The sequence below is a fragment of the Prosopis cineraria genome, unplaced genomic scaffold (genome assembly GCF_029017545.1).
Source record: "Prosopis cineraria cultivar Desert tree isolate PC_DT_omini unplaced genomic scaffold, ASM2901754v1 PC1055, whole genome shotgun sequence".
In the NCBI taxonomy this organism is placed as follows: Eukaryota; Viridiplantae; Streptophyta; class Magnoliopsida; order Fabales; family Fabaceae; genus Prosopis; species Prosopis cineraria.
In genome coordinates, this window is record NW_026556380.1 from 1 (window position 1) to 26,068 (window position 26,068).

Genomic DNA, 26,068 nt, shown 5'->3' on the forward strand with positions numbered 1-26,068 from the left:
CCTGTCATTGCCTCTCTCTCTCTCTCTCTCTCTCTGTGTGCCTCGCACAGATACCTCCACCCTACAAACAGACACATTGGCTCTTTCTATGAAATTGCACTTTCGTTAACTTTTATAACGTTGCTGTATGCTCATGTTTTTTTTATCAAAGTCCTTTCTCTGAACGCCTTAATGCCATTATTTTGTTACAAAAATGACGCAAGAAATTGAAGACTTCATCATCAACATCGTATTAGCCTCTGTTTTTTTTTTAACAGAGCCAATAATAATGAAGTGATATCTATCGAGATTCTTTAATTTAGTTCATTTTTTAAACGAACTCTCATCTTTGACTCAAACCTAAATAAAGCCAAATATGCACTTACATATTAGGTGGAGTAGAAATATAGCATTGTCTCGGTGGTAGCAACACTGTACTATAAACAAATTAATTGTACGATTCCAATTGATATCAGCCACTTGTCACAGACCCAAATGTCGTAGCATTTTAGTTTTAGGGTGGACCCTGTCGATCATCACACAACTGCAGAACTATAAACACTTAACGCAGTAAGAGTGGATAAGCATGCCATGTCAGCTTCATAAATCATAGCCTGTGTCAAGCAGAGTAGCAAGGTGAAAAGTCTAGTCTCTAGCGTAATTTGTTGATTCGACCCTAGGGCAAATAAAAAACTTGCATGGATGACTCAGCTTAACCAAGGATTTTCCCGTAGGACAGAACAGCGTATTTATCTTTGCTCTGTGCTGTGGCCTGTGTGTGTTTGGAAGCTATTAGATATATTTTAAAATCAAATAAATTAAATTATGAGACTTCGTTCTTGTTTCCTGCCTGCGTGTTAAAGGAACATATTTATCTTTTGATTTTTCTATGATTAGTTAACCTTTAATATGACAGAAGATGAGATCAAGTCAAATTTGATTAACACTTGAACTGCTACTTATAAAATAATCAAATTATTGACGGTTGTTGAATATCTAGACAACCACGACACGTTAATAGTTATGACTTGTTGGGGCGAGTCCAGGATTTTCGGAATGAGAAGGACATGCTCCTCATCTCATGGTAAACTACCAGTGAAAATGCAAGATTAATTACCCCATAGAGGGAAAGCAATTACTTATATTGACTGTTATATGTGTGTCTGAGAGAGAGGATTAGACTACTAGTAAATAAATTTTGAGTATTGTCAACTCCAATGAAATAACAGAGAATGACAGATAAATCACTCTTAAATAGAAAAATGACACTTTGGTCTCGTGAAATGTAATAATGACAATGAAATTTCAAAAGACTTATTGAAAATTAATTTTTTATATAAATTACTTTAGTACTCATCTATAACTGATGTTATATGATTTACAAGTTTGATATAAATATTTACAAGTTGCTTCTACTAATGACTAAAATGACTTAGGAAATCATAAATTTTTATCATCAATTTTCTTCATTAAGCAAGCTCCAACTAATATTTTATAGTTCACAAGTTCAATATAAATAACTACAAGATTGGTTTTATCAATAATTAAAACGATCTAAAAAATTATAATTTTATATCAGCAAAGTCCTACTAATTTTACATGGTTACAAGTTTGATATAAGTATTTACAAAAATTTAAGTCCATCAATGACCAAAACAATTTCAAAAAATCATAATTTTTTATCAGCAAAATCCTACTAATTTTATATCATTTACAAGTTTAATATAAGTATTCATAAATTTGAATCCACCAATAACTAAAATAATTGTAAAAAATTATAACTTTATAAATCACAGAGGGGTACTCTCACTATTATTATCACATTTCACAAGATCAAATTGTCATTTTTTATTTTAAAGAGATTTATTTGTCATTTTCTCATGAAATAATCTCTTCAATATAATTTTTTTATTCAAAATGTCCAAATTCTCAATCTTATTGAAAGAAAATTAAATTTATTCCATTTGATCAATTAGTCATTGTATGGACTATTCTTTTAGTTCAATATTATAAGATAATTTTAACTAATTTTCACCTTCCATTAAGTTATTAATATTTTTTAAAATTACATATTCTTTTCATATTTTATTTTTAATAGGTTATCTCAATTAAAAAATTTTATTAATTGTGAAATCTGATTAATAGTATTTTTAGAAAAGGTATATTATTGCACATTGAAAGATTTAAAAATAAAAAAAAGTGTATTATAACAGAGGTAATAGCATATTCATCCGTGCATCTTATATGATGAATTTAATGCTAAACCTGCCAAAAAATTGCATGAAAAAAGGAAGATGTTAAATATGCGAGATATGAATCGGTAAAATAAGATAGGTTGAGAATTATAAAAAAAAAATTGAGTTGGACGGTTAAGAATATAGAAATTAGTCAACATGCGGTCATATTTTATATTGGACTATATTAATAAGAAGTGAACACGATGATATTTTTAAACATTAAGAAATATACATTCATTGTTTTATTTATATATATATATGAGATACATGAGACCGAAATAAGGAAGAGGATAATGAAATATAGAAATTTCAACAGAAATGGGCAGACGAGGTTTTCAATTTCATACAAAGAGGCAAGAGCCAAAAGACATGGGAGAATGACACACTTGAGTTCTAAAGGAACTATTTTATCCCAATAAAGTTCCAATGAAGCTTAAAATACAAAGAAAATCCTTTGGTCTTTAATTAATTTTTTGACAAAATTTTAAACTTACAAATTTGTAACTTATTTTCTGAAATTTAAAGCTTCTTCTACTTTGATTCACAACTTGATTTCCTAATTTAATTAACGAACGCAATTTTTTTTTATAAAAAGAACACGAAATTTGATGTTGACTTTTATAAAATTATTTATTCAGCTCCTAAAACTTGCAACTTACTCTTTTGGATTTGCAATTTCATCCACTATGATTTCAATTTTGTATCTCAATTTTATTTATAAGCATAATATCAATATTTATTTTTCTCATGAGAAATTACTTGTTCAATATCAAGAGTTTGCAACTTACTCTTTATAATTTATTATTCTATTTACCTTAGTTTGCAACTCAAATTCCAGATTTTATTTAAAAATGCAATATTTCAACCTTGAATTTGTAATGTCATATTTTTGTCATCTATATGTATTTTCAATTTTATATCTCAATTTTATTAATGAACATATAATTTTAATACTAATTTTATTTAAGAAATTTTATTTATGAATTTCTAAATAAAATTTGGAACTCAAGTTATAAATTAAGGTAAATGGAATTGCATATTAGATAAAGTGGATTGCAATTTCTTGAAATTTAACGAGTAATTTTTCATAAAAAATAAATATTGAGATTATGTTTATAATAAGATTAAGACACAAAGTTGCAAATCATAGTATATAAAGTTTAAAATTCAAGAGAGTTAGTTGCAAATTCTTAAAATTAAATAAATAGTCTTATAAAATTCAATGTTAAAATTTTGTATTTTTTATTAAAAAATGGTGTTCTTAAATTAAATTAAGAAACTAAGTTGCAAATCAAAGTAAAAAAATTACAAATTTTAAAATATAAACTGCAAATTTGTAAGTTTAAAATTTTGTTAAAAATCAATTTAAGACTCATTCTTTATATTTTAAAATTCGTTCGGTCTTTGTTGGAATACAATGATTTCTTTAGAAATGAGGTGTCATTAGAAGTTTAGAACATCACAATCTAGAAAGCAGTCCTAACGGGAGGGCGAGAGGAGTGGGAAAACAGGCGCAGCCACGTTTCATAACGAATTTCAACAGTGACGTCACCTTTCATGGTCATGACGTGCCTGCCCTCTACTTTCCCTGCGCTATAAATCGCGTCTCCCTCCCTCCCAAACAAACCCCGCTCTTCTCCCTTCTTCTCTCCACCACACACACGCACGCACGCAGAGAGCTAAACACAAGAGAACAAATCAAACATGGAGTCCAGTGATCCGATCCCAAACATTCCAAGTCCTTCTTCTTCCGTACCTCTCTCTAACTCTCCTTCCCCCTCGTCTTCACCTCCACAAGTGGTCGTAAGCCCTTGTGCCGCCTGTAAAATTTTAAGGCGTAGATGTGCTGAGAAATGCGTTCTCGCTCCCTATTTCCCTCCTTCTGAACCTGCCAAGTTCACCATTGCTCACAGAGTCTTCGGCGCCAGCAACATCATCAAGTTCTTGCAGGTGAGCAAGCCATTATTATTCTCTTTCTTTTTCCATCACGAGTCATCATCTTGATGCACGTTTGAGGTTTTTTTTTTTTAATTCATATTCAATATTTACGAAGCTATTGGTTTGGGCCAGGAAGCATATTCGTTAACCGGTTTCAGACGTAGAAGGTAGAACCGTGCTCATGACTGGACAAAATGAAGACCGTAGGACTAGTCTACGACTGCCCAATTTTTAATGTTCCTCCCGAATCTTTGATAGCAACGTCGACACAGTGTGCACACAGTCAATTTACACGTAGCTATTAGCAGTCGAACTTGAAAAAGTATAAAACTCCATTCGGACGAAGTGTATGGAGACCCATGCTAGAGGTCATAATAATGTAACTGCGTTTTCAAAGGCCTACTTTTAACGAATACCTAATGTGGGCCTCTAATGGCTCCAAGACGATGACGCCCAGAAAAAGTATAAAAACTCCAAGTCGCACCATTAAAAATATTTAATTTTGTGGTCCTTTAAACAAAAGTAAGACTCGGAGTGCTTTTAAATCCATATTTAATCCCTCTGATATACTTATTTTCAGGAACTTCCAGAGTCGCAGAGAGCTGATGCAGTGAGCAGCATGGTGTACGAGGCGAGTGCAAGAATAAGAGACCCAGTGTACGGGAGTGCAGGTGCGATTTGCCAGCTTCAGAAGCAAGTGAACGAGCTTCAAGCTCAATTGGCGAAGGCCCAAGCGGAACTTGTGAACATGCAAATGCAACAAGCCAATCTGGTGGCTATCCTCTGCATGGAAATGGCTCAGACTACTCAGACTCAAACTCAAGCGGCGTCTCCTACTTTAACTCCTCACGAATATTCTTCGCCGCCATCATCGTCATTTGAAGATACGAACTTCATTACTTCAAGCAACCTCAACTTCTTCGCGGAAAGCACTGGCCTTAACGCTTTGTGGGAGCAGCCACTCTGGACATGATCCTTTTATATTAATTTATTGATTAATTAAATTAGAGTTATACCATCTAGAGAGATAGATTGGAATATTAGTCCCACAATAACTTTAATTTCTCCAAAGGAGATATAAAGTTTGAAGGGATGAATTAATTAGTACTTCTAATAAAAGTAACTTGGTAGCTAGGATTTATGGAGTGTTAAGGAAAAAAAGTTCAATGGGCCTCCCTTGTCAATAAATGTATTAGATGTACTTTTTCCTCCATGTAATCTCTCCGGCAATGTTAGAGAAAAAAGTGTACTCCGTCCATTTCTGCTATTTAAGATTTCAGCATATTGATTTAAGAAATGTAATTTACATGTTAGAATTTCTTTTAAATTTTCTAATATACTTTTTTGTTTCAGATCAAATTTAGTAATTAATAACAGAAGGATATAATTAAAAAATAGCAATAAATGTTACATTAAAATTAAAAAAACAGATAATTAAATGGAAATAAATTTTCTTTACAGAGTAATATTAAAAAGAAAGGGAGGAAGTACTAAATCTAGTTATATTTAAGAAGAATTTGATTATGATTGTTTAAGTCTTGAACAACTTTTTGGTGACCTAATTTAGCAACAATAATTCAAAGAAATTGATGTGCTTGACGAAGATGTTTAATTCCTTGTCAAAGTAGCTTTTGACTCATCGATTGGCTTTGGATTCGTTATGGCTGGCTCTTCCAGAAACCCAAATCTTCATTTGTAGATGTTTTACCAATCAATAGGCCGACACTTGGCTGAATCCTGGTGGACCATTAAATAACAGCGGATCTTCACTGTAAATTAGAATCACTGTTTGTCCCTTTCAACGCCCAAAAGTCAAATCCAATATGATAAAAGGGAATTGTTATGCCATTTTTTTTAATCATGCCCCGTCATATATGTAAGTTAATTACCTGTATAACATTATCCCTCACTGTACTAATTAAATAAATACTAATTTCTCAAGTTTGTAAAAAGGTGTATAATTTAATAATAAGTCATGTTTGAATATTTATATAGATAAATAGGCTTTTTTTTTGGCACATATTAACGCTAGCTTTAGCAATCCAAAAATACAATTCAATGCTAATGCTTATGGTGCCCCAAAATTAACAAGACGACAAAATGTAATATAATAATGAAACGTCCTTAAATTGTATTTGTGCATGATTATTACATATAAAAATGAAATATGCATTATATTATTTTCTTGTTTAGATAAATAACTATAATTCTTAAGAGTGAATCGAAATGACTGCAAAAACATCAACCGTAAAACAATCTAAAACCATTTCTTGAATTATTTGACAGACTGCCTAACAATTGTAAGAACTTTATAACTTTCGATTTGATTTAATTTTGATCTATTTGTACGGTTTTAACGGTGTTCTTGTATTTCAAAAAAAAAAAAAAAAACCATCCCCTGAACCCCTCAAAGAGCACGTGCTTGAGGAGGGATAATCAACCTCCGTTAGGGTAATGCTGACGTACGCATATCCCCAAAACGCGTTTGTTAGGCTGTAGTCAAAGAATTTCAAATCACGTGCTCCCCATGTGAGCTGATCTCCTAATCCTAAAGCCAAAAGAGCGCACAAATGCGACACACCCACACTCGCCAGTAACTCATTTGTGTGACAAAAAGTTGTTTACTCTCTTGGCCAACACATATTTACCTTTTTTTTTTCAATGTTTCACGGTAAAGGAAACTTCGTCGCTTTTTATTGACTCTGTGTGTATCTACCATTGACATGATAATCCATCATTCCATCTCGCTTCACCGCACAATCCATTGCTCCCTCCACTTTCATTTACAAGCCACAATTTAAAAAATTTATTTGATATTATTTATAAATCATGATGTATTTTTTTTAAATAATATTTAAAAAATATTTTTAAAGTTATTTTTCACTGGAGAGATAAAATAACATATTATCACTTTTTAAATTTGTTATATAGAGATATGCATATTTAAAATTTACAGATTTTTATTCTTTTTATTTTTTTTATATTGATATTGATTAGGTTGGTAAAATAATTTATAAAAATGATCAAAGAAGCACTCTATAATTTTCTCGACAATATTATTACTTCCTTTTGTTCCTTTTTCTCCTTAAAAGCACCAACAAATTCCTTTGCACGTCATTTACACATCTTGCTTAGTTTAAAGACAATATTCAATTAAAGGTAAGGAGCTTTGCTCAGGAGAGAGCTTACCTTTTTATTTCTTCCAGAATGCATGATAATAAAAGAGATTGATCTATTAATATTGAAAGGTCGAACTCTTCGTCTTCCCAAGATAGTTCAGATTATTAAATGAGAAGTTCTAAAATTAAGGATTGATCTATTCACTTGCATATATGGAAGCCATATATAGGATGCTTAATTTAGAATTAAATGACAACACTGAGTAAAAGACATGGCTTCTAACTATCTTGATGTAAGAAGTACGTTAAATTAGACTCAATTAATTTCCTAGTTCCTTGCGAGCATCATTCGTTTGGTTTCATGTGGAGGAGCTATTATATTTTAGAGAGACCAGAATATGAAAATAGTATTCTGGTGGGCTCGTGCTTTAGAGGGCAGAGATATCAACACACGTGCCTGACATAATCTGAGAGTGTAATTCCCTTAACTGATGGTGATAGCTAATTTGGCTTCTTCTTCAACCGCTCCAGAATGATTAATTTCTTTTCCCTTATTCCAGCAGCAACGAGTGCACTACGTTTTGCCCTAGCTTTATACATATAGGCAGCTGCCAGCATTGTGGTTTCATAAAAGAGCATGCAAAAGTTTAGTTTCTCGTCACGTGTGAGAGGACAAGCAAGAGGTCCCTCCTAATGCTAGTACTCTTTTGGCTTCATTCTCTCTGATCATTATCAATCATCACTCAAAGAACCTACTATATAATTTCATATACATGTCTCCACCGTTATAAGGCATTTAAATTATGGTTCGTGCTTGTATCATGTCGACAATATGGTTCCATCTGAGATGTTAGGGAGTGACGTCTAGAATTCTAAAAGAATAGGGGCGAGGAAGGAGATCAGTGTTTTATTAATAATTTAACTAAGAGATCAAACAAAATTATACAGTTACATCCATTTAAGTCCTCTGCAGTATCCTTAATTACGACTTTACTTTAAATTGTGTTTGGATGGGTGGATTTAAGTTGAGAATTTGAATTTAAAATCTCACATTTGAAATTCATAAATTATAAATTCTTTATTTGGATGATATAAAAAATTTTAAATTATAATATTAAAATCCTTTATTTGGATATAAAGTAAAATTTTAAAATTTAAATCCTATATTTGAATTTAAAAGAAATGTGGATGACTTCGGCAGTTCGTTCCTTGTCAAAGGTAAAGGCTCGAATGGCCAACTTTCACTTGGACTAGATTGTCAACGTTGATTGGAATTAAACGACTGACTTCCACCTGAATTGAATTGACGATGACGATCGGGACAAGACGATCGACTTCTACCCACACCATATTGACAGTGATGATTGGGTTGGAATTGCCGACTTCTACCAGGACCTAATTGACGACGACTGAGACTGGACAAGTGGCAACAATCAAGACTTGATGGTCGACTTTTACTAAGACCAAACCAATGGTGACGATTGGGACCGAATGGCATAATTTCATCGGGACCACACAAGCTACCCGGTCTCAATGGAAGTCGGCCATCCAATTCTCACCGACTGTACTTTAATCCTTATCGACACGGGTGGTTCGATTCTAATAATAGTTGGTCATTTGGTACCTACCAATGGTGACAACTTGGTTTTATCAGCTTTAGTGGTATGATCCAATTACCATTGACAGGCCAATCAAACCTTCATAGATTTGGGTTAAATTATAAAAAAGATTGAGTTAAAATTTAAAATAATAGAGGTTTAAAAAGAATTTTAAATTACGAAGAGATTGACGTAGAACTTAGCTTCTAAATTTATACATTTTTAATTATCCAAACAATAAATTTGGCTCAAATTTAAATCAAAATTAAAATCTATATAAACCCAAACATAGCATTAATGAAAATCAAAATCAATTAACTTCACTGTGCTTTTTTGTTGCTAGCTAGTTGTTGCATGTACGGGACCCTTTCCCAATAATTTAAGTTGCATCGTTTGGATTTTGGATTTTAAATTTAAAATCTTACATTTTAAATCTCGCATTTTAAAATCATGCATGTATTTAAAATTCTTTATTTGAGTAATTTGAAAATTTTTAAATGAAAAAAAAATAGATGAGTTGAGATTCAAAATGGAAATAGAATATTAAAAGTGATAAGTCCACCTCTATTTTTTACTCGATGAGAGAGAGAATGAAAAATGCAAAAAAAATACAAAAGTCTTTGAATCATTGATACTAAAAAACATGAAGAGGATGTGGTGCTTAAAGTGATCAAAATTTTAAATAGTTAGAATATAGAGAAAATTTAAAATTATAGAGGAATTATGATAAAAAATTGATTTGCATCACATCGAAGTTCACAAATTTTTTATGTATCAAAATAATTTTTTTTGTCTACAATCGAAATCCAAATTCAAATTTCTATCAATCTAAACGCACTATACAAGGTAGAAAAGAGTTGCTAATAATAAGATATTGAAAGTTTTTGCATGTGCACGGAATAAAATGTCCCCACGGCTCAAAATATTGTTGTATGGCGTTTTTTATATCTTCCTTCAATTGCATGCTTTTATAATAACGTTTTAAAATAAGATTGTACGATTGATTATGATTAAAATTCATTATGAACCCATTATATATCTGTTAAAAAAATACCAAGAAGAAAAAGAGAAGATGAATTTTATCTAAAGTTTCGTTGGTTAGGTCAAATGTCGAGCTTGTACTGTGGTATGGATCAATCCACATCACTAGTGGCATTAGGTTGTGCTTTAGCTGAGAGGTCATTCACCTATATAAAGAGGAAAAAAACAAAGGAAAACCATGTGCTCGAAACAAACAAATTAAGGCGATGAAATTTATCAAGCGGGATCCTTCTACATTGCAAAAGGATCATGAAATAAATCAAAATATCAACACCAAAGAGTTGGTATGTGTAGTGGGCAAGTGGGAAATCAGACGCTGCTTTTGAATTTTTGGATATCTATCTTCCGAAATTTAATTGAAGGTGCTAGTTTGTATCAGACAATGAAAGCGATTCATTCATAGACCTCCAACACCAACCCTTTTCCTTCTCTTTTTCATCATGCATAGCTTTTTTCGTTCCTGTGTCCGTTTGAAATTAATTAGTTTTAGACCTGCAAACTCATGTCTACTTATGCATGCAACTTTCTGCTTTATCAATATTATAATGCGCAGTCATGCCTGGCTTATCCGTTTACATGTATAAGAATATGATACATATCAACTTGTAAAGTGACACCGACATTAACGCATGAATATCGTTGGCTACCCTGGCCGCGAGTATAGATAACAAATATTATTGCCAATATATATTTAAGTTTTAAAATATATACCTCTTCGTATAAATTAATTGAACAGCTCAAAAATTTCATCACAATATATTTTTGAGTCTTGCGGCCAAAAAGTTAACCTGCGTAAATGCAATTCTGAAAATTTAATTTGAAGATGGAATTGCCACTGCTACAGCTTTGTGAGCGCATGAGCGCTTGACATTGTAGTTTGTGTTCATTTTACTATTATAGATGGTTTTGGAGGATAGCTTCCAGTTTCAAACATGCCGGTTTAAATATTGCTTTTCTTCCCCATAAAACTCTGCATTTACACTACTGTTTATATCCATGTTTTCATTTGTTATTCTTTCACTTGCAGAAACCAGCTGCGTTATTAATTTCATTAATTAATTAGTTTCTGGCTTAATCTAAAGCACTGATTCTCTCTCTCTCTCTCTCTCTCTGTGTGTGTCTGTGTGTGTGTGTGACTCTTTGAATATTCGTTGATGAGAATTTGATTGCAGATATATCGTGGATTTCAACAATCTCTTTTGTTAGACTTCTATGTGATCGATAAGGTGAAGCTTATTTAATCACGAAGCAATTGAAAATTCCAAAGTCCAACCCCTTTTATGAGTCAAAAACTAATAATTAAGGTCAACCTAGTTACTAATTAAGGTAATTGTATCATTCAGTTCCGTCCACTCTGCACACTTTGGACAAAGGAATATAACATATGATAATTAATTAGGATTTATGACTCTGCGTTCAAATACAAGTATTTTCAAACTTTTCTTTACGTACATAGTAGATTTTTTTTTTACCACCACATAGTAAAAAAGGTTAGCCATCAATGTTGTAAAATTATATTGACTATGAGAATAGCCAAGAAAAAACAAGAGCTAATTTTGCTGGAATGTCTCTTTTCTTTGTCATTTACTAGCAATGTATGTTATATTGTATAATGCTGTGTGTGTGTGAGTGAGCATCATATAATTTTTATGCAGAAAACGCAATATTTTCACACACATGCTTCTTGTTATAATGTAGTGATTTTACATTTTACTATAATATTCTTGTGCTTCACTAGCGTCTTAACTAAACTTAGAAATAACCTTGTTCTCCTATAATCTTTTCTTAAAAAAAAAAAAGGAATAACCCTTTCATCCTTCAATACCGTGTCAATTTTAGAATTGGCAGATTCAAAAATTCAAATCTAAACCCCTTTTCAACTGGCTCCTCTTAGCAGCAAGAATCCTCAACATTACTCAGCGGCCAAGTCTAGTCCATTCAAATAATCAAAATTACATCAATGTACACGTCACATGATTCACATGGTTTTTAAAAATGCGTGTGAACAATTTATGTTGAAATGATAAAAAAATATGAAATATCATGTAAGAGTGGAAATATACCAAATCAAGTTAGACTTTGACTGAACATGTATAGTCTATTTATATAAATATAATGGTTTATTTATATAAATAAGTTTAATGATGAGCTCAAGTTTGACCATTTTGTTAAATAAGCCATGTCAAAGTTTAAATAGGTTAAATTGCATATATCTGCAGGCTTATTTACTTATTTTAATATAATTAGATTTTTTTTGTTAAATAGGCTTGGCTTGTCTTGCTTAAATTTTGGCCTAGTTTGCTTTTAAAAAAAAAAGGTTAGGTTTAAATTTATAATTAAGTCTATTAATAAAAATAGGCTATATTTGTTTAGTCAAAATTTGACCTAGATTAAACCTATTTTCACTTAAACCTAATTTTTTAAAATATTTATTTCTTATCATTTAAAAATGAATTGTTCACGTGCATTTTTAAAAGCGATGTAATATTTGTATTGATAAAATTTTGATCATTTAAATAGACCAAATTTAACTACCAATAAATGCGGAGAATTTGGCCGCTGAATAGATCGGGATCGAACCCACTTTTGGGCTTTTGGCGATAAAAAGCAGTGTAACAATATAAGTCACAGTCCGTGGAGTTTGCTTTCAGGGGGACAACGGGGTCCGTGAAATTAAAATGCTTATGTTTGAATTTAAGGTTAAGATATTTCACTGACACAAATTACGTACGACGTGAAATGTTAGACATGATTGGCTTCGAGTTACCGGATCCCGCTGATATTTTCTGTACAAAGTTTGGAATAGTCAGAAGAGTCAACAAGTCTGAGCAAAACAGGCACGTGCATCGTAATTTCCATTGCTAATACAACGCGAGTAACCCTGTTAAGTAATTTAAAATTCACATCTAGACACCGACGATCAGTCCAACACTTGAAATGGCACTTTCAACTGCTTAAATTCTTCCCTTCCCTCGTCAATTTCTATATACGCCATAATTTTATTTGTCCTTCTAGTAGAACAAAATGAAGATAACATGTTTAATTTATTGCCATCCATTTTTGTTCTGTTTTTTTTTTTCCCTCTCCTCCTAAAGATTCTAGAAATGCATAGCACGAATTTGATCTGGATTTATCTTCTTTAAATTTCGTAACAGGGTTGCAGGATTGTATCCATTAGTTTTTATATAGAACCATAAACTTTGAGAATGAAAAGAAAAATAAGAGAAATGAGAATGATCATAATTAATGTTGATTTCCTGTGATATTATATTATAATTTCTTAAATGATGCTCAAATGTTTTGAAGAATTAGTATTAATGTCTCACAGTTGTGTGGATATATTGGGAAAAAAAAAGTATCAATGACAAAAGTATGTTTGCCAAAAAAAAAAATCAAAGGAAGTTGAAACGGGGGAAAATTAAAGGAGAGATAGATGGAGATACTTATTTTTTGTTTTGATTCAATCGCCAGTATCTCGAAAAATCTGAGAGTATTATTGTCTCTTGTTCAGACTGATATGAATTCTCACTATGCCTCAGAAGCCCGTGAGGTGTACTATTCTAAAAAACAAAACTGTTCCCAGAAAACTGTTTATTATGACCAAGGCATGAAAAGCAGAAAATCGTCGCATTGTTCTTGTTTTTGCTGTTGTCATCGTAAAGCTTTATTATCATCTCATCACGTCCTTATTATCCGAGCCAACCACAGCTGTCTCATTATTCGTATGAAACTATCATTGTAGCAACGCATTCAGCGGATGGAATTAATTTTAACGATGACAACAATGTTTCTCACAAAATATATTTTTCAGGGAACGATAGAAAAAAGAAACTGAAGGGGCCTGAGAGGGCTTGTTTGTAAGGAGATATATATTCGGCGTTTGGGCATAATCGGGCTAGAACATCTTGGCAGTGACCAATTCGGTTTGCTAGATAACAACTGAATCTGTTTTCTTTCTCTAGTCAAAATGATTTGGGCCTATCGACCCATTAATTTTACCCGAAAATTCACATTGTGGGGAGCCATAAGCGCAGTGAACGGTACATTTTTTTTTTTTGTAGGATATTATTCTTGTGGCCATCCTCGAGTTCTTCAAATCAGAGTAGAACAGTAATGGAGTGGAGACTAAAAGGCTGGAAGCATTTGACAAAACTCCTTTTAATAAAAGTACATTTGATGAAAAATAATTGTTATAATAAAATTTATATTTTTATTTTTTTTTTGATAAATAAAAATTATTTAGCTTATTTATAGTGAAAAGTCCTTTTGAATATACAATTATTAAAGAGATATTATTTTTATGATCCATAATTTTTATTATGCAAATACTTTATATTATAAATGTTTGAGAAATAGATGATTCTTTGGCTCAGAGAGAGAGGGAGGGAGGGAGGGAGGGAGGGAGCTAGATGATTCATTTCTTGCCAAACCAAGCATTCTAGTTTCTAATTGATGGGTTTCTCACCGCAAAAATCATCAAGGTAAATAAACCAAGGTACACAAAAACAGAGGCGATGCCTGTGAGCGTCTTATTTCAAAAGCTAGTCAAAGTTATACATGCTAAAAACAATTTTTGGCCAATGAAGTTATATATGCTAAATTACTTTTAATAACATCCTCAAAATATATCCAAAAAGTTAACTTGTTCACTAAAAAAAACTCAAACACCTTTCCATATATCAAAAGTGGGGAAGCGATTTTCAAGAGGGAGAACTTCATTAAAATCTCTTAAATGTGACATAATTTTAATCAAGTCTCAAAAAATTTTGAAATTTCACTGCATGCCTAGAGCACTACAATGAAATAAATTTCTTATTTTAATGACCAAAATGCCCTTCAGGTATAATTAGTATTTTTGATATGAAAAGTTAAATTATAATTTTTATAAGTAATATTAGCAAAATGACAAGTCAAGTTACAAGTTTTACAAGTAACATTGATAGAATAAATGTAACTTCTTGTTTTTCTTGTAATGTTACCTGTAAAAATTATAACTTAACTTGTTATTCTGCTAATATTACTTGTAAAAATTATAACTTAACCTTTATTATAGCAATGTTACTTATAAAAATTATAACTTGTCTTGTTATTTTATTAATATATTTGAAAAACGGTAACTTGACTTGTTGTTATAATAATATTATTTGTAAAAACTTCAATTTGACTTGTTATTCTTAGTAACATTATTTATAAAAACCATAACTTAAGTTTTATTTTACTAATATTAATTATACTTGTAGGGCATTTTGGTCAAGTAAGAAAATTTATTTCATTTCAATGCTCCCAGCCTATAGTGAAATTTTAGAAATTTTTTAGGACCCAATTGAAATTACATCACATCCAAGAGATTTTAATAAAATTCTCCCTTTCTAGAAGTTGAAAGTTATCTACCCAAACAGGGTTTTATAAAAAGTGAGAACTCATCATATAAGAATATAGGTGAAAATAGACCAGGTCGAGCCAGACTTTGATCAAATAGGATTGAGCCTGACCTAAAACTTGTATAAAGTTTTTTTAACACTTGAAGCTTGAAAGCCTATTTAAAAGTCTACTTAAGAGTAAACACTTTAAATAGGCTTGCGTTTTAGTTTTAAATGTTTCTAATGTACTTTAAGACTATTATAATACATAATATGTAGCTTAATTTATCAATTGCAATATATAATAATTAAAAGGATTGACCAATTATAATACAATATAACAATAAAGAAACAACATTAAAATTAATAGGGTTAAGGGTCATTTTTGTTCCTAAACTATACGTGAAAGTTTACAATATTCCTAAACTCAGCTATGAGTCATTTATATCCCCGAACCTCAAATATCTTTTTTTCATATCTATACTATTTTTCTCATCCATTTTTTCCATTAGTGGGGCTTATTTTTGAATTTTTTAAAATTTTTTATTATAAAATATTACTTGTGGGGCCTATATTACTTTTTTATATTTTTTCATCCCCTCTCATCCTCTCCTTTCCCCTCTCTCTCCTCTCTTTCTTAGATCTGCAACTCAATTCTCACAGTCTCACACTCTTCATCTCTCCCCCTTTTACCCTACTATCTCCCTACCTCCTCCACCATCATATCCGCCTTCCTGAACCTTGTAACATCAAGGGAAATAAGACCTTAGTAAAATCTAAGAACTCATGAGTTAGAGGTTTGATGGGGGTCTTAGTGTCCTTTAGGATAAGGTGTTAACCTAGGTTTAAGGTTGAATGAGAGTGGGAGGACTTGAATTAAGTGGGGTTAGACTATGGCACTTGCCTCGATGAATGGATGAGCTTGTTGGGTTAAGAAGCACAAGACTTGTTAAGGTGAGTAGAGTACTTGAAGAACTTATAAATAAACATCTCGGCCAAAAATTAGGACTAAAAAACACTTTCAAACATTTTAGAGGTGCGGTATTTGAGTATTCTTTACCAGGGTTAGCCTCCAGTAACTTAACAGGCCTCGGTTGAGTCAAATTTTACCAAAGTAAATCCTCTATGACTAATCTACACTTTTTAAATTTTTATCTTATAAATTTAATGTTTAGATCTTGCCTTAGGCTTAGATCTTAAATTTGAATTCTTATAGTGTATCTATCTGAGTCTCAAAAAGTGTTCAAACTAGTTCAATGATTTATACAAAACCTATCTATTGTGTGAGCTCGTCTTATAAACTATCATGATCTAAGTACAAGAGAACTCGAGAGTGAAAGATTGAACCTTTAATCTCTTAAAAGTTTGAGGTAATTGAGAATTTAAATTAATATATACTATAATCTGCAACACTACTTGGGAGATTGTGTATGATGTCTTACTTATTAATATACACATTGCATTTAAGATGTAAAACCTGATTCTAAGTAATGATCTGTGTATCGTGTGACTTTGTAATCGTGTTCTAAGTACATGAAATAAGATTAATTGTCAACAAAAATGCCCTATTGTATGATATGCGTGTGTGAAAGCATGGAATTGTGAAGTACTAAAATTGCATTATGATATATGAACTCTGTATGAAATTTTGATATGAGCTAGGTATGCATATGGATCCTTAATTATTTGAATGCATGTATAAATATGGGAGTTCACCTGTAAGAGAATTGTAAATATTATGAAAAATCCATGGCTTGCTTACGAGGTTGCCTCTCAGTGGTGATTTATATGAATGTGTGCTTAGTTTCACTGCTCAGACTAGCAATGTTAGTTAGGCACTTGCTTAGGTTCACTGCTCAGATTGATAGTATTGGTTGGCGTATCATGACACCTGAAATTTGAGCAAGGTTAACCACAGTTCAGATTGGAGTGAGAAAGCCTTTAGCTAAGCAATCCCTCTTGACTTGGAGAACAGAATTGACCTAATGATGTTAACTAGAGCTACAGAGGATTGCTTATGAGTTTAGTTAGAGGTCATAAAGAGGTTGTAAGGGGAATTTAAGCATGCATTATCTAATATATAATTTCTTGTGAATTATTATGAGATTTAATGATTGATGTAAACTCTGAGTGATGATTTATATATGGCTTTGGGTTAAGTATGTGGGCAATATAATTGTATGTTACCATTATTTTATATGTTAAATTAAATACCCTAGCTATTGAGATTTTCTATGAAATCTCACCCCATTACTTTTATTATTTTTTGGAGAAAGAAAAGGCAAGGAAGGGGGCAAGACCTCTAGAACAAAACACTAAAGCTTATAAGCTTTTGGTGAAATTTTTATAGTGCATTTAAGTTAAAAATTTTCCAACTAGAAGGACATGTAGTTCATATTTAATTTATGTTATTTATTTGATATATTATGGCCTCAGTTGATTTCAAGGGCCTTAGCTTATCTTTAGATGTGTGAGAAGATTCAATTTAGGTTTTAGCTCTATTTCATATTGTAAGACTCTAATTTAATTAAAAGCATGCTTGGGAATTCTGGTATGATTTATATGATTTAATGTGATTGATTTTGATCTACAAACCTTTAGTATAAATTGTATTTTATCTAAAATTGTTGTGATTTGGTCAAAACTGAATGCTGTGAGACAAGTTACTCACTTCGGCAAGTGGAGCACGGGCTTAGGCAAGTAAGTGGCTTCTTGCCGAGGCGAGTAAGTACTTATTGGGATGAGTAAGTACTTGCCAGGTTAAGTGAGGTAAACCCTCGCCGAGGTGACTTGTATTGTTGGGTACGACAAGTAGCCAAAGGCTAAGGTAGAGAAGTATTCTCTATATGATTATTGTATTCTCTTAATTTAAGTTTCACATAACATAAGAGGAAATTTACTTGCCGTAATTAATTAGTTTATCTATCATAAAGGTTAGCCTAATCGTGACATTGTACTATTATGTAGGGTATTGATAGTAGTAACTTGGGTCATTTCAAACCTCCTGTCATCTCCATCAATACTCTATGCTTCAACACATTATTCGCCTTATGTATAGAGTGTGTGCGTGCGAGCAAAGAGAGGGATGAAACAAAAAATTTAGAATTTAACTAGCATTAGGCTCTAACTGGTGGCGAGTAAGGAGTGTGTGCCATGAAAACGAACACGAACTAGAGTGTTTGTGTGTGAACAGGGAGTGTGTGCAGCGAATGTGGGAGAGAAAGAGTCAGTTTAGTAAGGAGCGGAGGAGAGAGGGAGTGAATGGAGGAGTGAGAAAGTGATTATGTGAGCTTCCAAAGGACTAGTAATGAATGACGAGGGTTAGTAGAGCAGGGTGAAGCAATGCCGTTAAGCTCTCTTACTTTTTATATCCCAGGCTTTTCATGATGGAAATGAGAGTGGCAAAACAGGGAAAGTAAAGCATAGTAGTAAGATGAATAAGTAATAAATGACAATGGTTGGTAGAGAAAAACAGTTGAGAGCTCTTGCTTTTTGTCTCCCAAACTTGTCACAGCAGCAAGATAAATGAGGTAGTTATGCGACCAGAGATGATAGTGTACTATAGACATGCATCCAATGGTGAAGTTGGGTAGAAATGAATGAAGGAAGGAAAGAGTTGAGAAATCTAAGAAGGATAGGGAGGGTGAGAGGGAAGGAGTGGGGAAGGAGAGAAGGAAATTATTGAAAATTTAAATATAGGTTCCACTAATAAAAAAATAAATGAATAAAATAGCAGGGTAATAGAATAAAAAATCCTTGAGGTTGAGAGATATAAATGTCCTATAATTGAGTTTATTGACATTTTTAACCTTTTGTGTATACTTCAGGAGTAAAAACGACCCTTAACCCAAATCAATATATAAGGCAATATGACTAAAAGCTAAGTAAAAAAAATAGATTAATTAAAAATTAAATGGCGAAGCAATGTGTTTGTGATATATTATATAATGTGTATATGTATGAATAGTCTAACTTGTTAAGCTTATAGGTAAAGGTGAAAATATGAGCTAACCCAACTTATATGATTTGACAGAAATGTGGGTTGAATTGGGTTCAACCTGTTTTTAATATGAGTTGAAAAAATCTTAACCTATCTTAACCCTCGAAGGTTGGCGAGTTAAATAGACTAACTGCTAACCCATTTATTTAATTTTTTAAATTTTTTATATTATGATTTATTATAAATGTACCAAAACCCGAAATGATCCCCATCTCCGTTTGATGTCCAACCCTAACACGTGGCCCACTGTATCAACGCCAGCCAGTCAGCGCCGTTCTTCGAAACCGTCTTGCTGACCCTCACTCACTGGTCGCTGCTCTCATCCCTCTGTCCAATACTAACAAATGGCAGCTTTTCCTTTTTATGTTTCCTTGAAAATGCAAGAGAAAATTCAAGCTTTCTCCCCTCTTTTCTTTTTCTTTGTTTTTTTTTGGATTGAAATTAACGGCAAATTTTTACGGGTCGACAAACAGTCACGGTTACGGCCTTGTGAGGCTACTCCACTCTGTCCTTGCTCCACGTCCCCTTCCCTACCTCCAAAAGGCACTCTCATTTTCTCACCCATCTCTTTACTTCGTCATTTCTTTATGGAGGCCTTTTCTTTATCAACATTCTCTGCCTCTCAAAATTCTCGCTTTCTTCTCCTTCTCTTCAAGTCTTCTGCCTCGCTCTACACTCTTAACTTCGTCGTTCTTTCCTCCCCAAAAGATTCAACTTTCCCTTTTACTTCCTCAGATCAAAATTCCTGTGTTTACGTCTGTTTCGGCTTCGAGTTTTGATTTTGCGGGAATCATACGCGTTTATTCGCTGCTCCCAATATGAGCTCGGCGGAAGGTAATACGGGGGAGTCTGTGAGGTGGAAGGAGTGTATCACGGAGTTCCTGAAAGGTGCGGCGGAGATGGCAGTGGAGTGTGGGAAAGGCTGTAGGGATATCGTGAGGCAGAGCTTGGTGAACGAGGACTCATATATTGCGAGAAAATTTGGAAGGGATTCCTATTTGACCAAGAGGATAAGAGGGCCCTGTGAAAAGTTACGTGGGAAATTGAGTTTCTTCAACGAGTACTTGCCGGAGGATAAGGATCCGCTGCACGCATGGTCGGTTATATTCTTTGTTTCGTTGATCGCATTTGCAGGTGAAGTTGAATATCGTATTTGTTTTAAAAATTTATTCATATTTTTGGGACTTGAGGATTTAGAGAGTAGCATTGTTAAAATTGAGGACTTTTTTGGGGTCACTGCTCACTTGAGAAGTGAAACAGTTGGATAGGAGGAGGGAAGTGGAAGTGTTAACTAAGATGATAACCTTTATTTTCTCTTCCATTAAGTTGCGATATATGTTCCTTTGCCGTAGATTAGACTTGTGAATTTATTTATTTGTGCTTATCAAGTAAAGTTATTTTGCTTACGTGCGTTTTTCTTTTTGGTATGACTTCTTGGATTTTGATATGGATTTAAAGTGCTGCCGTGTGTTCGTCCGGGGCCTCTCACTTCAAGAAGCCGAATTCATACATGAGTTTAATCGGAGATTGGATTAGTGTCCGGGCAATCCCGAAAATAATAAACAAGCATAAAGCTTTTTTCAATTAGTGGATAAGTTGGAGAAAACCTCTTGTTGCAAAATCTTTTATCTATCCAAATTAGGTCATTTGTCTTCTGTACAATGGTAGTACACGTCACACTAAAATTGGTAGCTCAGATGTGAACGATATAACCGTACAAGAATTAAGCTTCAAAAAGAGTTCGTGTAGAGGATTCCTCATAGTTCTAAAGTAGAATTCACATTCTGTTCCCAGGTATTGGGGGTTAAGGGCTATTACCCATATAAATATTAAAAATCTGTTTGTTGAGATATTGATATACCTTGTTGTTTCAGTCATTCTGGTAAAGGTGCTTGTTCTTTTTTAATCCTCATAGTTATTCCCTGAAGTCATTTGTATAAGCATAATGTCCTTGCTCCTGAACATCTCAATAATTGATAACCTGATTTTATTTGCAGCTGTATGTGTAAATTTTGAAGATGATCCATCTGCTGATTCCATCCCATTGGCAAAGCAAATATTTGTACATCCTCCCAGTGCTAGCCGAATGGTGCTTCCAGATGGTAGATACATGGCATACAAGGAACGGGGTGTTCCACCTGATAGAGCTAGATTTTCAATTATTGCTCCTCACACTTTTCTTTCCTCCCGGCTTGCAGGTTGTTTCTAAGTTTTAAGCTTTAAGTCATAGTGGTTTAATTGAATCAAATTTGGTGTCAAATTGTAGTTTATGCACAACCAAGCATTTCACTTGTGCTTTTCATCTCCAATTTTAGGAATACCTGGAGTTAAGCATTCCCTGCTTGAAGAGTTTGGTATTCACTTGTTGACCTATGATCTTCCTGGTTTTGGTGAGAGTGATCCTCACCCCAACAGAAATCTGGAATCCTCTGCAACAGATATGTCTTTTCTAGCAGATGCTCTGGGCGTTAAGAAGTTTTGGGTTGTTGGTTACTCAAGTGGAAGCTTGCATGCTTGGGCTGCTCTAAGATACATTCCTGATAGACTTGCAGGTATTAATACTCCCTCTGCCCCATTCCTAATAGACTTGCAGGTATTATTTCTTTAAATTACAATTTTATGCAATTGTAGCTTCCAGTAGCAAAGTAGCACGTTTTCCCCCAATTATTATTTTGAACTAGAACAAACTTGGATTTTTGTTAATTATGTTAGAATGAAAAACACTTATAAATTTCTTGTTATTATATATGGCTATTTGTGTCACGTCAACACAAAGTTTTTCTGAATGAACAAGTTTCTGTTTAAGTGTGCCATACATATTGGTCTTGATCTTTCAAGTAGTGATCTGCAGGCGCAGCGATGTTTGCCCCCATGATAAACCCATATGATCCCATCATGACAAAGGAAGAGAGGCGAAAAACTTGGGGGAAGTGGAATAGGAAAAGAAAATTCATGTACTTTCTTGCTCGGAGGTTTCCGAGACTTCTTGCTTCCTTTTATCAGCGAAGCTTTCTATCAGGAAAGCATGGCCAGATTGATAGGTGGTTGTCATTATCTCTTGGAGAGAGGGTGAGTTAAACTAGGTTTTCCCTACACTTGTCCATGCGTAGATTTGATATTCGTATGACAAGAAATGTTTTATTGTTCCATATTATCTCCACTGACCTTCACCTATATCCCGGACTTCATGCAAGACATCACCCCAAATATAAATAATCCCTGGTATGATACTTTAAAAAGTAATAACGTGGTTGATGCTGATATGATTAGAGAAGGACATCTGCAGATAATATACATAAGATGAGAGGAAAAGTATTGCACTCAGAGCACATACTTCAAAATGCTTAGATCAAGTTATACATATGGGGTGCACATATTAAAGGTGTTTCTAGCTGTCTGGAGCATGTGTTGTGGATTTGTGGGTGAACTTAATACTATCTCCGATAAAAGGGCCTTGTGCGACTGCTGGAAATTGTTGCCATGCTCAAATATGATCCATGTCTGCTCACCTAAGTTTGCGGAAATGGGTCCAGGGAGTTTATGTTATACCAAGAGTTTTAAGACTTTGCTTATACATCCCATCATGAAAGATTTTGATTTCCCTGCTAGGATAAAGCACTAATGGAAGATCCAATCTATGAGGAATTCTGGCAAAGGGACGTGGAAGAGTCAATCAGGCAAAGAAATGTGAAACCCTTTGTTGAGGAATCTGCTTTGCAGGTCTCGAATTGGGGTTTCAGCCTTGCAGACCTGAAATTGCAGAAGAAAAAAAGGAGGCAAAATGTTCTCAGTTGGCTCAAGTCAATATTCCTAGCTGAAAAAGAGGAGTACATGGGTTTTCTTGGCCCAATACATATATGGCAGGTTAGCGCATCTTTATTCAATTCCTTCCCCTCCCCTCCCCTCCCCCAGCTTATAAATGGGGTCATCTGCGTGAACATTCTAATTCATATTTAACTTGAATCTTCTACATACTTTTTTAAACCTTCAAACCCTAAACTTCCGCAGCAATATTTTGGTCATTATTTTATACCATTACAGTTAGTTCTTCACTTGTCATTACGGTCTGAATTTTATAAACTTTTGCCACAGGCCATTTGCAGCCATATGTCAGCATGTTCTATTTGCCCAGAGTATCTCAGACACAATCATCCCCCACTTCTGCTTCAACTGAAGCTGTTCCTACCTTGTCTGAATATCTTAGTTTGTTGTCTTTCTTAAATTATCATGTGATTTTTTTTTCTTTAAAAAAAATATTTTTGGACGCTTGACCTCCCGAACATCGTGCTCTTGAGCTCTTTTTGTAAATTAGATACTCTATGAGAGAGCGCAGAGAGAAAGAGAGAATACAATGACTATACATCTCTTCTTTACATTTATTATTGTGTTTTCTTTTTTCTTTTGGGATTAGACATCGTGTTTTGTTTTTGTTACTTTTCAAGTATACTGCATACATTTGTTTTTATGAACATAAAAGATTGATTTTGGTGATTTTGCTTTTAGTCATATCTGGACCGGCATATGACTTGTGCCATTTCAATGCAATTTGAACAGGGAATGGAGGATAAAGTGGTTCCTCCATCGATGACTGATTTTGTGCACCGCATGCTCCCAGGAGCTGCAGTACATAAACTGCCATATGAGGGCCACTTCACCTATATCTACTTCTGTGATGAATGCCACAGGCAGATTTTCACTACGCTGTTTGGAACCCCGCAAGGACCCCTCAGCATTTCATTTGAACCAGATCAAACTCTCTCACAAGTCAATATTGAACGGTCAGAATATGAAGCAGACGCTGGTGATTCTCCCACTAATTAAAAGTACACGTAAAGGGTTACGATACTCTTTCTTCTCTTTTCCCTTACAACAAAATTTTCGTTGTATATACCAATGGAGTCGTTCGTATAGAAAAGAAAAATAAACGCATCAACGTCCTTTCCTTTGGGCTGCTGAGCTAGCCTGTTCATTGAAAAAACAACAACAGTGTAATGCTCTCCTAAGAACAACCATGATGGCATGGCACAATCCCATGTACTTTTCCTGCAACCTAGAAAGGGAACTTTTTGTCGTAATCATTACGATGGACTCTATGAATATTGACATGGTGCTTCAAATTTCTTTTTTAGGTGTGCCATGGTATTTTCACACTCCAGTTTCTTTCCTCTGGTTGGGAGCCTTGAGAGAAATTGTTTTGTTCACAATATCACCCAAAGGGATAGGTCCAAATGAGAATGATAATAAAGTCCCTTGATAAGGAATTTATGGCTGTTAGGTTTTTGATTATTTTTTTTAAAACATGAATTGCAAATATTAATTTAAATAGCTGCGAAGGAAAATCTTTAATTTTGAGCTAAGAATTATATTTACAATTTAAATGTTTTTGTTTGCAATTAGAATTCTTGAATTTATAATTGTTTGAATCAATTATTACAACTGATTTTTTTTTAAAAAAATTATTAGAGATTTAGTTGTTATAAATCATTATTTTAGGATTTTAGTATCATTTTTTAAAGGTCCTAAGAACGTGATGCCATATTGTTGCTGATCATCTAACTCCACTCTATCTAGTATCCAATACTTGCTATCGATTGTTTTCATATGATGGATAGATTAAGGTCACGTTTGTTTATTAAAATAAAATAAAATAGAATGAATTGAAAAAATCAAGATAAAAATAAATTAAATTATTCTTTCTCTAATGGTAAATATGATAAAATTTATTAATATATATTATAAATGTGAGAACTATTATACTCTTTAAAAGTTCATGAATTATAATTTCCAACCTCATGAACTAAATTACTCTTTCTTTTTATGAATGTGCTTATTTATCCCTTTTAATTATTTTATTTTTACTTTTATTTTTTCAATCCATTCTATTCCATTATATTCTAGTAAGAAAACATGAGCTAAATATGGTTTTTTTAAATAAATATTTAAATTAAATGTATTAAAAGCTAATTTTAAGAAAATAATATATTTAACATGTTTATCTACTTCTTTTGTTAGGCATTTTTTTAAGGAGTTGGATGTTTAAAAATATAAGGCATTTTTAATCTTTTAAGGTGTAATCAGTACCTTTAAAAAATGTCCCTATTGATGAATGACTTTATATTTATTGTATTGTATTTAATAGGGGTAAATATGGAAAGATAAGGTTAGTTTAAAAGTAAGTAATTACTTTATTAAAGAGTGAGATTTGATCAAAAATGCCTTACATTTTTTAATGTAGAGAGTATTTATTTGCAAGTTTTGTTTATTTAAGATAAGCTTATTTTGGAAACTTAGTTTTTTTTTTTGTATGAGGAAAAAATTTAAATCAGTACTTGCATTGACAACCCTTTAACAATTATTATTATTATTATTAAAAAATACTATTGATAATTTATTCAATTTTACTTATGATTTCATAAGGAATTAAATATCATATAAAATAATTATTTATCACCCTATTCACTTTAATTCAAAATAAAATCTAAAGATGTATTTGGTTGGAAAGTTTTGCAAGGGAGGGGACCATTTACTTGGTTAAGAAATTTTGGAAAGGGGGGAGCCAAAATAACTCCTCCCCTCCCCTCTAAATTTAAGTTGTTTTGGAGAGGAGTTATTTTTTTCTGTTTTGTCTTTATCTATTTTTTAATATTTTAAGTATACCTATAGCTAAAAAAAACTTTCATTTATATCAGATTGTGCTTTATTCTCAAATCTCAACTGACCTTATTGGATTTTTTTTAAAAAATTACAATTCATTATATTTAAGGAATTTATTTTTTTATAAAAAATTGTTATCATT

The 26,068-nt window shown here is 32.8% G+C and overlaps 2 protein-coding genes across 3 annotated transcripts; both read left to right on the forward strand.

Annotated features, from left to right (window-relative positions):
• Positions 1-3,858: 3,858 nt before the first annotated feature.
• On the forward strand, positions 3,859-5,410 carry LOC129299152 (LOB domain-containing protein 1-like). The gene is made up of 2 exons (XM_054937605.1): positions 3,859-4,166; positions 4,735-5,410. Exons 1-2 carry the CDS (start codon positions 3,921-3,923, stop codon positions 5,125-5,127), a joined length of 639 nt encoding a protein of 212 aa, XP_054793580.1. The 5' UTR covers positions 3,859-3,920; the 3' UTR covers positions 5,128-5,410.
• A 14,371-nt stretch (positions 5,411-19,781) lies between these two features.
• LOC129299151 (uncharacterized) lies at positions 19,782-24,393 on the forward strand. Of its 2 annotated transcripts, none has more exons than XM_054937604.1 (6): positions 19,782-20,406; positions 21,270-21,470; positions 21,588-21,824; positions 22,124-22,341; positions 22,882-23,136; positions 23,365-23,705. In XM_054937604.1, exons 1-6 carry the CDS (start codon positions 20,091-20,093, stop codon positions 23,491-23,493), a joined length of 1,356 nt encoding a protein of 451 aa, XP_054793579.1. In that variant the 5' UTR covers positions 19,782-20,090; the 3' UTR covers positions 23,494-23,705. The 2 variants fall into 2 exon arrangements, with proteins under 2 accessions (XP_054793579.1, XP_054793578.1); XM_054937603.1 differs by lacking the exon at positions 23,365-23,705 and adding an exon at positions 23,827-24,393 and having other exon boundaries at positions 19,792-20,406.
• The last annotated feature ends 1,675 nt before the right edge of the window (positions 24,394-26,068 follow it).

Bases quoted from the DNA above. Each gene is read 5' to 3' on its own strand.
- LOC129299151 (XM_054937603.1), top strand. From the start codon at position 20,091: ATGAGCTCGGCGGAAGGTAATACGGGGGAGTCTGTGAGGTGGAAGGAG. The intron at 21,825-22,123 runs GTATTAATACTC...AGTGATCTGCAG, and splicing joins CATTCCTGATAGACTTGCAG to GCGCAGCGATGTTTGCCCCC. The intron at 22,342-22,881 runs GTGAGTTAAACT...TTTCCCTGCTAG, and splicing joins CATTATCTCTTGGAGAGAGG to GATAAAGCACTAATGGAAGA.
- LOC129299152 (XM_054937605.1), top strand. From the start codon at position 3,921: ATGGAGTCCAGTGATCCGATCCCAAACATTCCAAGTCCTTCTTCTTCC. The intron at 4,167-4,734 runs GTGAGCAAGCCA...ACTTATTTTCAG, and splicing joins ACATCATCAAGTTCTTGCAG to GAACTTCCAGAGTCGCAGAG.